This window comes from Oxyura jamaicensis, chromosome 17 (assembly GCF_011077185.1).
Source record: "Oxyura jamaicensis isolate SHBP4307 breed ruddy duck chromosome 17, BPBGC_Ojam_1.0, whole genome shotgun sequence".
In the NCBI taxonomy this organism is placed as follows: Eukaryota; Metazoa; Chordata; class Aves; order Anseriformes; family Anatidae; genus Oxyura; species Oxyura jamaicensis.
In genome coordinates, this window is record NC_048909.1 from 6,426,104 (window position 1) to 6,439,968 (window position 13,865).

General features: G+C 66.0%; 1 protein-coding gene across 1 annotated transcript in view; it reads left to right on the top strand.

The window, feature by feature from the left end:
- The window catches only part of HMCN2 (hemicentin 2), a gene marked incomplete at its 5' end in the record, with an annotated part of 36,797 nt that overhangs the window by 21,079 nt on the left and 1,853 nt on the right, over positions 1 to 13,865 (top strand). Inside the window, 44 exon segments of the mRNA XM_035341945.1 lie at positions 452 to 640; positions 802 to 975; positions 1,350 to 1,463; positions 1,636 to 1,778; positions 1,933 to 2,083; positions 2,242 to 2,460; positions 2,660 to 2,773; positions 2,846 to 3,033; positions 3,114 to 3,210; positions 3,546 to 3,671; positions 4,133 to 4,276; positions 4,386 to 4,545; positions 4,688 to 4,812; positions 4,892 to 5,075; positions 5,239 to 5,336; positions 5,650 to 5,922; positions 6,006 to 6,196; positions 6,280 to 6,361; positions 6,609 to 6,747; positions 6,850 to 6,853; positions 6,856 to 6,991; positions 7,180 to 7,327; positions 7,583 to 7,710; positions 7,844 to 8,000; positions 8,091 to 8,211; positions 8,438 to 8,575; positions 8,577 to 8,604; positions 8,679 to 8,786; positions 8,867 to 9,001; positions 9,118 to 9,252; positions 9,425 to 9,615; positions 9,720 to 9,933; positions 10,085 to 10,219; positions 10,297 to 10,487; positions 10,625 to 10,706; positions 11,026 to 11,295; positions 11,442 to 11,499; positions 11,734 to 12,104; positions 12,367 to 12,504; positions 12,734 to 12,855; positions 12,967 to 13,204; positions 13,335 to 13,388; positions 13,528 to 13,656; positions 13,757 to 13,864. Coding sequence (XP_035197836.1) covers positions 452 to 640; positions 802 to 975; positions 1,350 to 1,463; positions 1,636 to 1,778; positions 1,933 to 2,083; positions 2,242 to 2,460; positions 2,660 to 2,773; positions 2,846 to 3,033; positions 3,114 to 3,210; positions 3,546 to 3,671; positions 4,133 to 4,276; positions 4,386 to 4,545; positions 4,688 to 4,812; positions 4,892 to 5,075; positions 5,239 to 5,336; positions 5,650 to 5,922; positions 6,006 to 6,196; positions 6,280 to 6,361; positions 6,609 to 6,747; positions 6,850 to 6,853; positions 6,856 to 6,991; positions 7,180 to 7,327; positions 7,583 to 7,710; positions 7,844 to 8,000; positions 8,091 to 8,211; positions 8,438 to 8,575; positions 8,577 to 8,604; positions 8,679 to 8,786; positions 8,867 to 9,001; positions 9,118 to 9,252; positions 9,425 to 9,615; positions 9,720 to 9,933; positions 10,085 to 10,219; positions 10,297 to 10,487; positions 10,625 to 10,706; positions 11,026 to 11,295; positions 11,442 to 11,499; positions 11,734 to 12,104; positions 12,367 to 12,504; positions 12,734 to 12,855; positions 12,967 to 13,204; positions 13,335 to 13,388; positions 13,528 to 13,656; positions 13,757 to 13,864 — 6,450 coding nt within the window.

Here is a 13,865-nt window from a genome sequence, read left to right on the forward strand (position 1 = left end):
GAGGCAGCCGGCCCGAGCCTCCCTCTGGGGTGCAGAGCAAGCGGCCGGTTCCAGCCGATGACATAGGAATAGCTGAGGTCGGCTGAGGAGCTTTTTGGGGATAGTTCCTGGCTTTGCAGTTGGGCTGTCCGGAAAGTGCTGGGGAGGGGGCGCCCACGCAGGGAGCTTGTTCCACGACGTCAACTCCGATCTTTCCAAAACGGAGCAAAAATTCCTCTAATCTGGTTTCTCCTTTTGCAATGGGAGTAATTAATCACCTCCTACTCAGGACAGTTTTCTTCTTTTTTTCTTGCTGGCTCATCCAGCAGTCTCTAAAATCCTGATCCAGACTGTGATAAGTCTGGATCTGGGCTGGTGTCCCTGCTTCCCAACGCAGTGACCCCATCCAGGCTGCGTGCACGCACGGAAAAACTTTGCACCGAGCCCAAACCCTCCTTTCCACCCTGCACAGGCAACCCCCAGCCTGAGGTCACCTGGCTGAAGGACGGCCACCCTCCGCCTGCTGGAGCCACCTCCATCTCTCCCGACGGCTCCGTGCTGCGCATCCCCCAGGCTGCCCCGTCTGACGCTGGCCGCTACTCCTGCGTGGCCTCCAACCCCGTGGGGGAACAAACCAAGCACTACCTGCTGAACGTTTCGGGTACGAGGTGCCTTTGGACCCAGAGTCCTGGGGACGTGGGTTAAGGGGCTTGTTGAGTGCCTGCCCCAGCTGGGTGGTGGGGATCCCTGACCCTACAGCCAGCAGTGTGGCTGTGGTGGGTGTCAATGCCGATCTCGTGCTGTGCAAACACCGCTCTGCAGCCAGCCCCACGCGTGCTGGAGATGCCCACGATGCCGCCGCGGAAGATGTTACCGTGATCATCAACAACCCCATCTCCCTGCTCTGTGAGGCTCCAGCCTACCCGCCTCCCACCATCACCTGGCTCAAGGACGAGGTCCCCGTCGAAGCATCGCGGGACGTCCGCCTGCTCTCTGGTACCATGCCAGCGCCCCTTGGTCCCACGCCACCACGGAGCTCCTTTGAGTATCCAGGAGATGGGAGCAGGGTCTTTTCTGGGTGTGGTGACACTCAGGGTGATGAGAAGTCGTCATCCCGTAGGATCTGAGAGGTTCAGGCCATCAGGTGGATGTGCCACATCATCTGATAACAGCCAGAAGCTTCTCAGCAGCATCAGTGAGACTGCATGGGCTTTTATAAGCTTGGAAATTGGGCTCTAAAAGAGCTTTAGATGCCCTCCAGTCAGGCTTGCAGGTGGTCAGCAGGTCCTTTAGGAAGCCTTCATATACTGCATGGGGATAAACAGCCTCAGCTTGAGCAGGGACCCTCTCAGGAGACCCCCTTTGCCCAGGTGGCCACGGGCTGCAGATCCTGAACGCTCAGGAAGAGGACGCGGGCACCTACAGCTGCGTTGTGGCCGGAGAGGCTGGGGAGGCCGTGAGGAACTACACCGTGAAGGTCCTGGGTGCGTGAGCTCTCCTAGTGCCCCCCAAGTCCCACCGCAACCCTGCTGCCATAATGGGGCCAGCGCCCCTTCCTTCCCTTCACCTGGGGGTGCTGCACGTTGCTGGTTAAGGCAGAGAAAGGGCGTTCGGGGGCTCTTCTCTCCTCCCAGCCTTGTCTTCTCTCCCCACCAGTTCCTCCTTTGATCACCCGAGATGATCCTTCGGGGGAATTTGCCACGGCAGAGGTGAGGACCAGGGTCAACAGCACGGTGACGCTGGAGTGCGAGACGTGGGCCGTGCCCGAGCCGACCATCCAGTGGTACAAGGATGGGCAGGTGAGGTCCCAAGGGAGGCCAGGGAGCAGCTGCTGGTTTTGGGGGGGACACACACCTTCTGTATGGCTGGCGGGGCTCTGCCCACTCCTGCATGCTTCAGCCCCGGGGTATAATCGCTGCTCTTCCCCACCTGGGGGCTGGGGTCCCCACGCAGCTCCTGCAAAGCACCGGCCACCTCCGGATCCTCCACGAGGGACAGGTCCTTCAGATCAAACCGGTCGGTGTCCCAGACTCAGGGCACTACACCTGCGTGGCCACCAACCCCCTGGGTGCCGACGACAAGGACTTCAGCGTGCACGTGCAGGGTGAGCCCTGGGCGAGCTGGGGTAGGGGGAGTCCCGGGGAGAGGGGTCCCTAGGGGGGTCCCCCCTGGGAGCGGGGCAGAAAGGGGGGTGTACGTGCTGGATAACGTGCACCTCATCAGCTCTGGTTGCACCTGGGGGTAATGTCCCTGTTCCCGCAGTGCCGCCCCTCTTCCAGCACCAGCTGAGCACCAGCGAAGCTTTCGAGATCCTGTACCGGGAGGAGGACGGGGACGGGGAGGTGACGGAGCACCGCCAGGCTGTCCTCCACCAGCCCGCCGCGCTCTCCTGTGACACCAGCGCCGTCCCACCCCCCCGGCTCACCTGGTACAAGGACGGGGAGCCCCTCGCCCCCGGCCCCGGGGTGCTGATCCTGCTAGGTAACGGCCCTGCCATGAGAGCATCCCCAGCACGGGGGGTCGGATCCTGTCCCCTTGCTCCTGCCAACACACGCAGCACCCGTGGGACCCGTGGGCATCACCAGGGCTGCGTGGGGGCCATGAGCAGCGGGGTGGGAGGGGGATAACGGACGGGACCCCCACCACGGGGCTCTCCCCACCTTGCCCCCCTGTGCTGCAGGGGGCCGGGTGCTGCAGCTGCCGGCGGTGCGGGAGGAGGACGCGGGCCGGTACACGTGCGAGGCATCCAACGAGGCGGGCAGCGACCGCGTGCACTACGAGCTGGAGGTGCTGGGTGAGTGAGAGGGGGCTGCGAGATATGGGGGGGGGGGGGGGGGCTCAGCAGCCCCTGACCCCCTGCTTCCAGCTGCCCCGGCCATCCGTGGCGCTGAGGAGGAGCAGGTCGAGGAGGTGACAGCCACCACCAACAGCACCGTCCGCTTCGAGTGCCAAGCCAGCGGACGCCCCGTGCCCACCGTGTCCTGGCTCCGGGATGATGTCCCCATCGCGGCCAGCCTGTGGCACCAGCTCCTGGAGGGGGGCACAGTCCTGCAGGTCGGTGTCCCCATGCTTGGGGGTGGCGGTGCCGGAGGGACACGGCCCTATTCAGTCCCCAAGGACTCCCCCCTTTGCAGGTGGCCGTGGCAGAGGTGGGTGATGCTGGCAGCTACGTGTGCATGGCCGAGAACCCGGCCGGTTCAGCCGAGAAGCACTTCGCTCTCGTTGTGCAGGGTAAGGTAGTCCTGCTGACGCTTCCCTGGGTCACTGATCTGCCTCCCTCCTCCTCCTCCTCCTCCTCCTCCTCCTCCTCCGCCACACCATGGCAGCTGGAGCCATCCTATGGAGGATGAGCTGAGCCTCCCACCGAGGGGCTGACAGCAAACACCTCTCTGGCTCCTGTGTTTTTTGGGTGCCCTCTACCTGTCCTGGCCATGCAGGTGTCCAAACGGGGCCCTTTCTCTGCAGACCCCGAGCTCAGGCTCGCAGAGGGCTGCAGCAACCTGCTGGCTGCAAACAGAGCTTGGGATCTGGGGTTTGGGATTTAGCCCCTGCTCACTCCTCCCCAGAGCCCCCGGGTGCTGAGGACCGGCCGGAGGAGACGCTCAGTGCTGACATGGGCAGCCCCCTCGTCCTGACCTGCGCAGTCACCGGTGCGCCCGCCGTCACCTGGCTGAAGGACGGGAGGCCACTGGGTACGCACGGAGGTGATGCTGTACCGGGCTTCTGCCCCGCGTGAGGCAGCCCTGCCTCAGTTTCCCTATTTCTAATCCCACCGTGAGAGAGGTGCAGGGCAGGAGGCAGAGCAGGAACGCGCTGGTATTTTTCCCCGCGTTTTTTTAGGAGGCTTAGCATTCATTGCTGAGGTGGCAGCAACGGGATTTGGGCATGGGGCGTGGTGCTGAGCTCTTGGGGTACCAGCCGTTCAGGTGCCAACGGGACTGCGGTTTGCCCCCAAACCCATCTCTTTCCTCCTGCAAACCTGCAGCAGTGCACCGTGCAAACACCCTGCCCTGCAGAGCCCACACCCCTCCTTTAACCAACCAGGGCCCCAGGGGTGGGAACTGGGGGAGCAGAGCACAACAGGGCGCCTGGGGGGGGGGGGGGCTCTGCAGGGGAGCACAACCACAAACCCCTTTGCCCCATCTCCTGGCAGCAAGCAGCCCCGAGCAGGACCTGGTGCCCGGGGGGGGGCAGCTGCAGATCAGCGCCCTGCAGCCCTCCCACCAGGGCCGGTACAGCTGCCTGGCGCGGGGTGAGGGCACCGACATGCGCAAGGACTTCTTGGTGCTGGTGCGAGGTGAGGCTTCACGGGGTGGTGGGGGGCCCTGGGCTCTCCCCCCGTGGAGAGCCTTCCTCCTCCTCTTTTTCTTGTCCTCCTCAGCCTCTCTCTCCTCCTTCTCGCACAGCGGCACCCCGCATCATTGGCGCAGGGGTCCCCAGCGAGCACAGCGTGCCGGAGGGCGGCGAGGTGAGGTTGGAGTGCCGGGCAGAGGGGCAGCCGCCCCCCCAAATCTCCTGGCTGAAGGACGGGCAGCCCCTACAGCTGCAGCCCCCATCACGTGCCCGGTAAGTCAATGGGGGAACGGGATGCTGCTGGCCTTGCAGCGCACCCCAAATCCTGCAGCCTGGGGCTCAACCAGGCACGGAACATCTCCGCCCCATGGGTGCCTTGGGGATGCTCGGGTCACCGTGGTGCTGTCCCACGCAGGGTGTCACCGGACGGCAGCTCTCTGCTCCTGGAGGCGCTGCACGCCGCCGACTCGGGTGCCTATACCTGCCTGGCACGCAACGGCGCGGGCGAGGATGCGCGGCTGCACGTGCTGAGCGTGCTGGGTGAGTGTGGCTGGCGGCACCGGGCACGGCCACCTGTCCCCAGCAGCCTCATCTCTCTCCCTCTTGTCCCCTCGCCCAGTGCCCCCTGTCATCGAGGGAGGCGCCGATGGCTCTGATGTGGTCCGCGGTGTCCTGTCCGCGGCGGTCACCCTGGGGTGCCGGGCACGGGGGTCCCCTCCCCTGCGTGTGAGCTGGCTGAAGGACGGGCTGCCCCTGCGCCTGTCCCCACGTGTCACGCTGCTCTCGGACGGGCACGTCCTCAGGTAACAGAGGTGCTGGGGGGACGCTTGGTTGCAGGTTTTGGGGTCAGCACCTGTGTCTGCGTGGCAGAGGTGTCAGGTGGAGATGCTGGGAGCACCATTCTCCATTGGAGCCTGGTGTTGACATCTCCTCCTCCTCCTCCTCGTGCCCTGCTCCCCGGGCTAGGATCTCCCGCACACAGGTCTCCGACGCCGGGCTCTACACCTGCGTTGTCTCCAGCCCGGCAGGGGTGGCCGATCGCAGCTTCGTCCTGCAGATACTGGGTATGGAGGAGCCGGGGATTTGTGGTGGAGCGGATTTTGGGGCATCCAGGCACCGGTTGTGTTGCAGAGCATGTGTTGTGCTTTGCTTTGCAAGCTGAGCTGGCTGTTGGGTGGGCTCGGGAAGGATGGAGCAAGGAGGGACCAGCCTGAAAGCAGACCCCGAGCACCCAGTGCTGGGCAAACCCCTGCAGGAGGCTGAGCCACCTCCGGGTGCTTGCAGGGCGCTGGGCATTTGTCAAAACCATCCCTAGTGCCTGGGACCCCTGGGAGCTTTGGTCCCGCTGCCCCACTAAGGAGATGACTCCATCCCCAGCACCCCCTGTCCTGGAGAGCCCGGAGAGCAGCGAGGAGCAGGTGGTGGCCAAGGGCTCCGATGTCACCTTCGCCTGTGAAGCCAGCGGGTCCCCAACACCGGCAGTGACCTGGCTGAAGCTCGGCAAGACCCCAGCGCTGCCGAGCGAGCGGGTGGGCGATGGCCCACAGCTGAGCCTGGGGGCCGTGGGGCCGGCCGACACGGGGGTGTACGTCTGCGTGGCCTCAAATGAGGCCGGGGAAGCCAGCAGAGCCTTCAGCCTCCTGGTGATGGGTGCGTGCCTTCCCTGGGCTGGGGGAGCTGGCCCTGGGGAGCAGCTGAGGGATGAGCCCTCCTGGCTCCCCTGCGCCTTGCAGAGCCCCCCCAAATTGAGGATGCGTCCCACCCCACCGAGATGGCCGTGGCCGTGGGCGCCCCGCTGGAGCTGACCTGCGTGGTGGCGGGTGTCCCTGCGCCCGCCGTCACCTGGGAGAAGGACGGGCAGCTGCTGGCAGGGCCCTGGCTCTCAGCAGGGAACGAGAGCACGCTCCGCATCAACAGCATGGAGGTGGGGGCTCCTTTTCCCTTTCCCCACCTGCGTTCTTTGTCTTGTTTTTGCCTCATTTTTTCCCCTCTCCTGGCTTTGTCTAGGTGGCCGATTCCGGCTTGTACACCTGCCTGGCTGCTAGCCCCGCCGGGGAGGACAGCAGGAGCTTCCACGTCAGCGCCCGAGGTAGCGTGGCCCCCGTGGGGAGGGTGCACGGGGTGAGGGTCAGGGTGCTCAGGGCTTTGGGGTCCAGGGAGCTGGTGCAGCCCCCAGACCCACCTGGGGGGACACCAAGGGGTCTAAAGCATCTGAGGGGGATCCGGAGCAGAACATGGTAGCCCCACAGAGCTGGGGGGGGGGCTATTCGTGGCTAATTGGGGATGGATGGGGACAATCATGGGGGTGCCCTGACCCACTGTCACCCATCCCACAGCCCCTCTCACCACTGAGGGCACCGGAGAGACCCTCAGCATCACCGCCGTGCCGGGGGGGGCAGCTCACCCTGGAGTGCCCTGTGGATGCCGTGCTGCCCCCCCCACATCGAGTGGCACCGGGAGGGCTCCCCGCTGCGGGTACATGTGCTGGGGGGGGGCTGCGGGGCCGGGTCCCCCCTCTCAGCCTCATTGTGCTCCCTGCGGGCACAGCCGCTGACCGGGGCTGCCTGGGGGCGTTAGGGGGATGCCCGCAGGCAGACCCTGGCCGAGGGCCGGTTCCTGAGGATCCGGGACGTGGGGGCAGCAGACGGCGGGGAGTACGTCTGCAGGGCTGGCACCGCAACGGGGGACAGCAGGCAGAGCTTCCAGGTGGAAATTCACGGTGAGCAGCACCGTGCCGCGAGGCTTGGCTGGGGGAGAACGCGTTCTCCATCCCTGATAGCTCAGGGACGTGCAATATTTCGGGCTCTCCTATGAATGGGGAGATGGGAATGGAGGCACGGCTTGGGTCTGACTTCCCCATCCCTGAGCTCTGTTTGTTTTCTCCCTTCCCCGTGGGTGCTGCCGCAGTGACCCCAAGCATCCAGCCGGGCCCCGAGGAGGTGAATGTGCCCGTGAACGGGTCGGCCACGCTGCCGTGCCGGGCGGAGGGGTGGCCCGTGCCCCGGGTGACGTGGCGGAAGGACGGCCAGCTCCTGTCCCTTCGTGGGACCAGCAGGTACGAGGCTTTGCAGCTTGGTGGCACCCAGAGCTGGTGCTCAGGTTGTGTTGCTCTCAGTGCCAGTGGGTGCCCAGCACCTCTGTAGCAGGGTCAGTGCCATCCCCCGGTGCAGGGCTGTGCCCTGTCCCCATGCCTGCTCAGGGGACATGCCCTATCTGGCTGCAGGGTGCCCGTCACCCTCCCGGCTGCCTGTCCCCGTGTATCGCTGGCCGTGCACAGCCCTCGCGGGGCTCACCTGCTCTCCCTCCCCAGGCTGCAGCTGCTGCCCGATGGCTCCCTGCAAATCGATGCTGTTCGGGTGCAGGATTCCGGCTACTACCTCTGCGTGGCCTCCAGCCCTGCTGGCTCTGACCGGCGAGGCCTGGACCTCCGTGTCCTGGGTAAGCAGGAAAGTGGATCCCCCCTGCGCCCCTGCTGCCACCCCTTATTTCTGGGCAGCTCTCATCGGTGCAATGCTGCGCTGCTGCTCGCCCCCTCCGGGCAGCCCCCAGCTCCCCGTTTGCCTTCCTGCAGTTCCTCCTGCCATTGCCCCCGGCCCCCCCAGCCTCACCCTGCTGGCCCAGCAGCCGGCCTCGCTGGCCTGCGATGCATCGGGCTCCCCCATGCCCCAGGTCCGCTGGGAGAAGGACGGTCGCCCTCTGAACCCACATCTCCTGCCCGGTGCATACAGGTACCCCCCTTGCCCCCTGGGTTGGGTTTTCCCACTCTTGTTTCCCCCACGGTGCAGGGGCTGTCCCCAACGTGTGCTGTGCCCACGCAGGGTGCAGACCTCGGGCTCACTGCTCATCACTAGCCCCAGCCCCCGGGACCAGGGGTGGTTCGAGTGCGTCGCCACCAACGCCGCCGGAGAGGCGCGCAAGGTCTTCCTCGTGTCTGTCCATGGTGAGCTCTGGGGGGCTGCGAGTACTGCAGGGAGCTGCTTTGCTGGGGTCTCTTCGCCCCCCCTTAGACATGATGTAGCCGTGCTTCAGCCTCCCCTGCACCTGAGTCCCTTCTAGGGGACTGGGAACAAGGGCAATAGAAATATCCGCATCCATGTGCGTCAGGTCCAGCTCCCCTCCAGCACGGGCCGTGCACCCTGCTTACCTCCCTCCCTTCCCCCTCCAGTGCCCCCCCACCATTGCCGATGACCTCACGGATGTGGCTGTCACCCGGCTGTCCCCTGCAGTCCTCACCTGCTATGCCTCCGGCGTGCCCCCGCCAGCGGTGTCGTGGAGCAAGGATGGGGCTCAGCTGGGCAGCCGAGGGGGGGGGCTACCGCGTCCTGCCCACAGGTAGGGGCTCGGGGCAGGGCATCGGGGGGCAGCGGGTCCCTGCAGCCCTCCTGCTGCCCCTTCTTTGCCTCTAGGAGCCCTGGAGATCAGGCAGGCGCTGCCTGTGCACACCGGTCACTACACCTGCACGGCGAGGAGCGCCGCCGGCACTGCCCGAAAACATCTCCGGCTTGTGGTGCACGGTGCGTGCGGCTCAGGGGGTCCTGCTCCCTGCACGTCGCTGGGGGGGATGCGGGTGGAAATGTTTCTCTGTCGCTTGCAGAGCCCCCCGCCTTGAAGCCCCTGCCCGGCATGCTGATGGTGATGGTCAACGCCAGCGCGGTGCTGCCCTGCGAGGCCAGCGGGGTCCCCCGGCCGGAGGTCACCTGGCAGAAGGACGGTGCCAGCATCGCTGGAGGTGAGCAGGAGCCTGCTGTGGGGCAGTCTGCAGGCAAAGCAGTCCCTGTGCTCCGTCTGAGCTCTGGTACAGCTGCTCTCTCTTCTCCCCTCCTCATTCCTGCCTTGTCCTCACAGGGCCTGGGCTCAAGGTGCTCCCCAGCGGGCAGCTGCACCTCCTCCGAGCCTCCGTGGCAGACGCCGGCAGCTACATGTGCGTGGCTCGCAACCCCTTGGGCACTGCCGTGGGGAGGACCAGGCTGATCGTGCAAGGTAAGGATGTGTCTGAGGACAGGCTGGAGGGCTGGGGTGCTGGAGCTGAGGTGCGGGTACCCCCCACATCAGCCCCAACAGAGGCCACAGACAGTTCTGAGGGCAGTTTTGCAGCATCCCTGGACCCCAACGGGTTGTTTGCGTGAATGTGATAAAATCTGTGCCCACCCAGTGCCCCCGAGCATCGCGGCCGGCCCCGCAGAGCTGGCAGTGCTGGAGGGGCAGGACGCGCTGCTGCCCTGCGCTGCCCGCGGCGTCCCCGAGCCCCGCGTGTCCTGGAGCCGTGAGGGAGCCCCAGTGTGGGACCGCGGTGGGACCGTCACCATCCTGCCATCCGGGGAGCTGCTGCTCCGCCACGTCCAGGTGAGCCCAGACCCCTCAGGCAGCTGAATTTACTAAAAAAAAAAATGGGTGTTGGGGTGGGGCTGCACCCTGCGACGGGCACCGTGCGCCCTTTCCGTGCGCAGGAAGGCGACGCCGGCAGCTACTCCTGCACCGCGGTGAACTCGGCGGGGAAGGCCGTCCGCCGGCTCTCCCTGGGGGTGCACACCCTGCCCACCTTCACCCGCCGGCCCGGGGACGTGGTCCTGAGCCGGGGCGAGCGGCTGGAGCTGGTGTGCGAGGCCACGGGCAGCCCCGAGCCCCGCATCTCCTGGACGGTCGACGGGCAGCCCCTCACCGGTGCGTGGGCAGGCGGGTGGGAGGGTGCTGGGCTGGGGGGAGGGCACAGCCCTGCCTCCCTCCTGGCTTTCTCACGTTTTGGGGTCCCAGGGTGTTTGGTGACACAGGTTATAACCCCATATGGGCTTTTTTGGGGGGTTGCTCACTGCAGAGGGCGTATCGGGGCAGCGTGGCCGGAGCACCCTGCGGCGGGCAGCAGCCACCCACGCCGACAGTGGCGCCTACGTGTGCCGTGCCGAGAACAGCGCCGGCACCATCAGGGCCACCAGCCTGGTCTCCATCACGGGTAGGTGCCCTTGGGGTGGCCGGGGCCCAGTGCACCCAGCCACCCCCGCTCCCCTCCCACCCCTTTTCCTTCCCCAGAGGCGCCCATCGTGCGGGGAGCCCCCAGCACCTACCAAGTCGAGCCCCCCGGGGGTGATGCCCTCCTCGACTGCGACGCCCGGGGTCACCCCGCGCCCTTCATCCGCTGGAGCAAGGACGGGGCGCTGGTGGCGGGCAGCCGGTGGCTGCGCCAGCTGCAGAATGGCTCGCTGGCCATCCGCAGCCTGGGGGTGAGTGGGGGTTTTTGGGGAGGGAGGTGGGTGGGCAGCTTGTTTTGGGAGATTTTGTGGCGAAGCCGAGCATCTCAGAAGTGCCTCTGCCACCCCGTTGTGGGTTCATGGCTGTGCTAACGCTGTCCTCACGCCAGAGTGCCGATGCGGGGCTTTACCGGTGCGTGGCAGAGAACGAGGCGGGCACGGCAGTGAAGCTGGTCACCCTGGCCCTGCAGAGTGAGTGCTGCCCCTTCACTCCCTCATTTTGGGGGAGAAGAGGGTGTTTTAGGCCCCTGTCTGCTTTTGGCCACGTGGGACAGCTGGTTTGGGGCATAGGGGGTGGGTCGGACTGGGGGGAACGGGAAGAGGACGAGAAGAAAGGGTTCAAGGATGGATTTTGGCTGCAGGGAAAAGGGGCTGCAAACGTGCCTTCGTGTGAGTGTTTTCCCCTGGGTGGTCTGCCCTGCCCTTGCCCCCATCTGAGTGGCTAAAGGACCTCAACTCTTGCACAAGCCCAGGGGAAGGTGACACTTCCCGGGTCCCCTTCCTTGCCCAGGTGCCCCCGCGGTGGCGGTGACACCACGGGCGGTGTCGGTGCGCGCCGGGCAGCGGGTGCTGCTGCACTGCGCGGTGTCGGGGGAGCCCACCCCGTCCGTGGAGTGGCAGCGGGACGGGGAGGCGCTGCCGGAGGGACCCCGTGGCCGCATCCTGCCCAACGCCACGCTGCTGCTGCCTGCTGCCATCCCCCGGGACACCGGCACCTACACCTGCATCGCTCGCAATGCCCTGGGCTCTGCCGCTGCCCACGCCTCCCTCGTGGTGCAAGGTGGGTGTCTGGCTGTGCCTGGGGGGCTTCTGGCCTCATGGTAGCTTGGGAAAATATTCCTTTTCCTCTCTTACTTGAAATCCCTTGGTTTGTGCCTGGTTTTTCTCTCCCCCATCTCTTCCATCACTCATCTTTCTGAGCTAAAGGGCTGAGCCAAGCCAAAGCCTTCCTGAAGCAGCTGCTGCGTGTGAGCCTGTGGCCCCCGTGAGCCCTTTGGTTCTCCCTGGGCTTCCTGAATTTGCTGCCAGTGATTAAATTCCTGTGTCCCGGGGGTCCTGCTAAATGCCCAGGCACATCCTCTCTCGGGGAGCAGATTGCCAGGCCGAGCGGCGGTGCCGCGGAAGCGCTGCCTGCCCTCTGCGTGCCCTCTGCGCGCCTGCTGGCGTTTTGCTGCCAGGCGTGCTGGAAAAGCAAATAAAAACTTGGGACCGGGGCCAGGAATGTGTACGGGTGCAGAAACGGGGCTTGGGGCACGCTGGGGGCAGGTGTTGGTGCATTTTGGTGGGTGCAAGGCGTGGGGCCACGCTCACAGCATCCCCGGTCGATACACGGCACTGCGCCTTTGCGGGCTGTGTGCGCAGCCAGGCGGGGATGCTGCTGGCCTTGCTCTGGTGGCTTTCCCGTGGGCGAGCAGCCCCAGTGCCGTGTTCTGTCCCCAGGGGAGCCGCGCCGGGTGCAGGGCAGCCTGATCGGCGTGATCAACACCCGTGAGTTCGGTGTCACCACCCTCAACGCCAGCGTGATGGATGACCCGCGCTCCGGCACCACCGCTGTCCGCACCAGCATCAGCGGCGTCCCACGGCACGTCGGTACGCGGTGGCACGTCACCCACGCGGTGCCACGTCACCCATGTGGTGGCACATCACCCTTCTCTCACCCCGGGGAGAACGATTGACGGGTGAAAATCTTGGGGGAAAGAGGGAGAAAACCAGGCGGAAATATACAGCAAGGAGCATCCTGAAAGCACCACCCCGCTTCTGTGCTGCAGCTCACGGGGTGCTGGGGGGATCGGGCTGGGTGCCCCCTGGGGAGGGTTCCTGCTTCGTGGTGATGTTTTCTTCCCCACCACAGGGCCACTGATGCGGGTGCTGGTCACCCTCATGGCTCCCGTTTACTGGTCCTTCGCGCACACCGGTGGGGATGTCCCCGGTGGGATCCTGCTCACCCGGGGCACCTTCAGGCACGAGTCGCAGGTGGAGTTCGGTACAGGTGAGGGATGCTCTGCGTGTGGCTCCTCTGGTGTCACCTCCCCCTGTGAGGAGGGACGGGGGCAGTACCTGCTCCTGCCTGGCTTTTTAGCATCCCTGTCCCCCACGCACCATCCCCATGGGCACCGGGGGCTGAGCCCGCTGCTGTCCTGGGCTCGGTGCTGCCCGGCGGGCAGTGGAGCTGTTTTTGGGGTGCTGTGGACCACCCCTCAGTGCTCCCGTCCCTGCAGGTGACCTCCTGCACATCACCCACCTTGCCCGGGGTGCGGATGCCAGCGGCGCCCTGCTGCTGGACAGCATGGTCAGCGGCTCCGTGCCCGAGAGCATCGGCGAGGCCACGCTGCTGCTGCTGGTAGCGGTGTTTCCCACCCTCCTGCCGGAGCGTGGCTCCTGGGCTGGGTGCCCGGGGGGGGCTCTCCACGGGGGTGTACAGCCTGACCTCCCCATCCTGTTCCCTTCCCAGGACTTCAGCGAGCACTACGTGCAGACAGGGGCAGGGAGGTTCAGCGGGGGCTCGGTGCAGAGCTTCCTGCAGGACGGGCGCCTCGCCCGTGCCCGCTGCAACCACACCATCGAGTACGAGCCCTCTCCTGGCCTGCAGCTGCAGCGGGTGCAGCACATCCAGGCCAGGGAGGTCCAAGCCTCCTTTGACCCGGCCTCGGAGGAGCTCAGCTTCCAGCTCAGCACCTCCCTCAGTGCAGGTAATGAGGGGGATGAGAAGGGAGAGGAAGGGGCTGGGATCCCTCACTGGTCCTGGGTGGCTGGGAGGGCACAAGAGACACTTCCCCGGAGTGACGCGTCCCTTCTCGGCCACCTCTGCTTGCTTCCCAGGAGACCAGTGCCCACCGGGATTTGTCCTGGGCCCTCAGCAGCTGCACTGCCTTGGTAAGGACCCTTCACTGGGGTGGGGGCCGCATGGTGGTTTGGGGCTGGGGGGTCCTCATGGCACGGGAGGGTCCCAAGGGGGGCCTCTGCCCACGGAGCAGCCCCAGGTGCCACCTCCCTGTCCCCTTCATCTCCCCAGACATCAATGAATGTGCCGAGGGCTCCCACGCCTGCCGCTACAACCAGATCTGCGAGAACACTGTGGGGTCGCATCGCTGCGTGTGCCCCCGCGGGTACCGCTCCCTGGCCGCTGCCTGGCCCTGCCTGGGTACGAGCCTGGCTCCCAGGGGACACGTCCCTGTCCCCCTCCCAGCTCCAGCCTCAGTTTCCCCATCTGCCTGCAACTCCCCGTCTCTTTCCTCCGTCAGACATTAACGAGTGCCTGCGGTTTCCTCCGCCGTGCGCCTTCGAGTGCCGCAACCTGCGGGGCTCCTACGAGTGCCTGTGCCCCCCCTGGCATGGCCCTGCTGCCGGAGG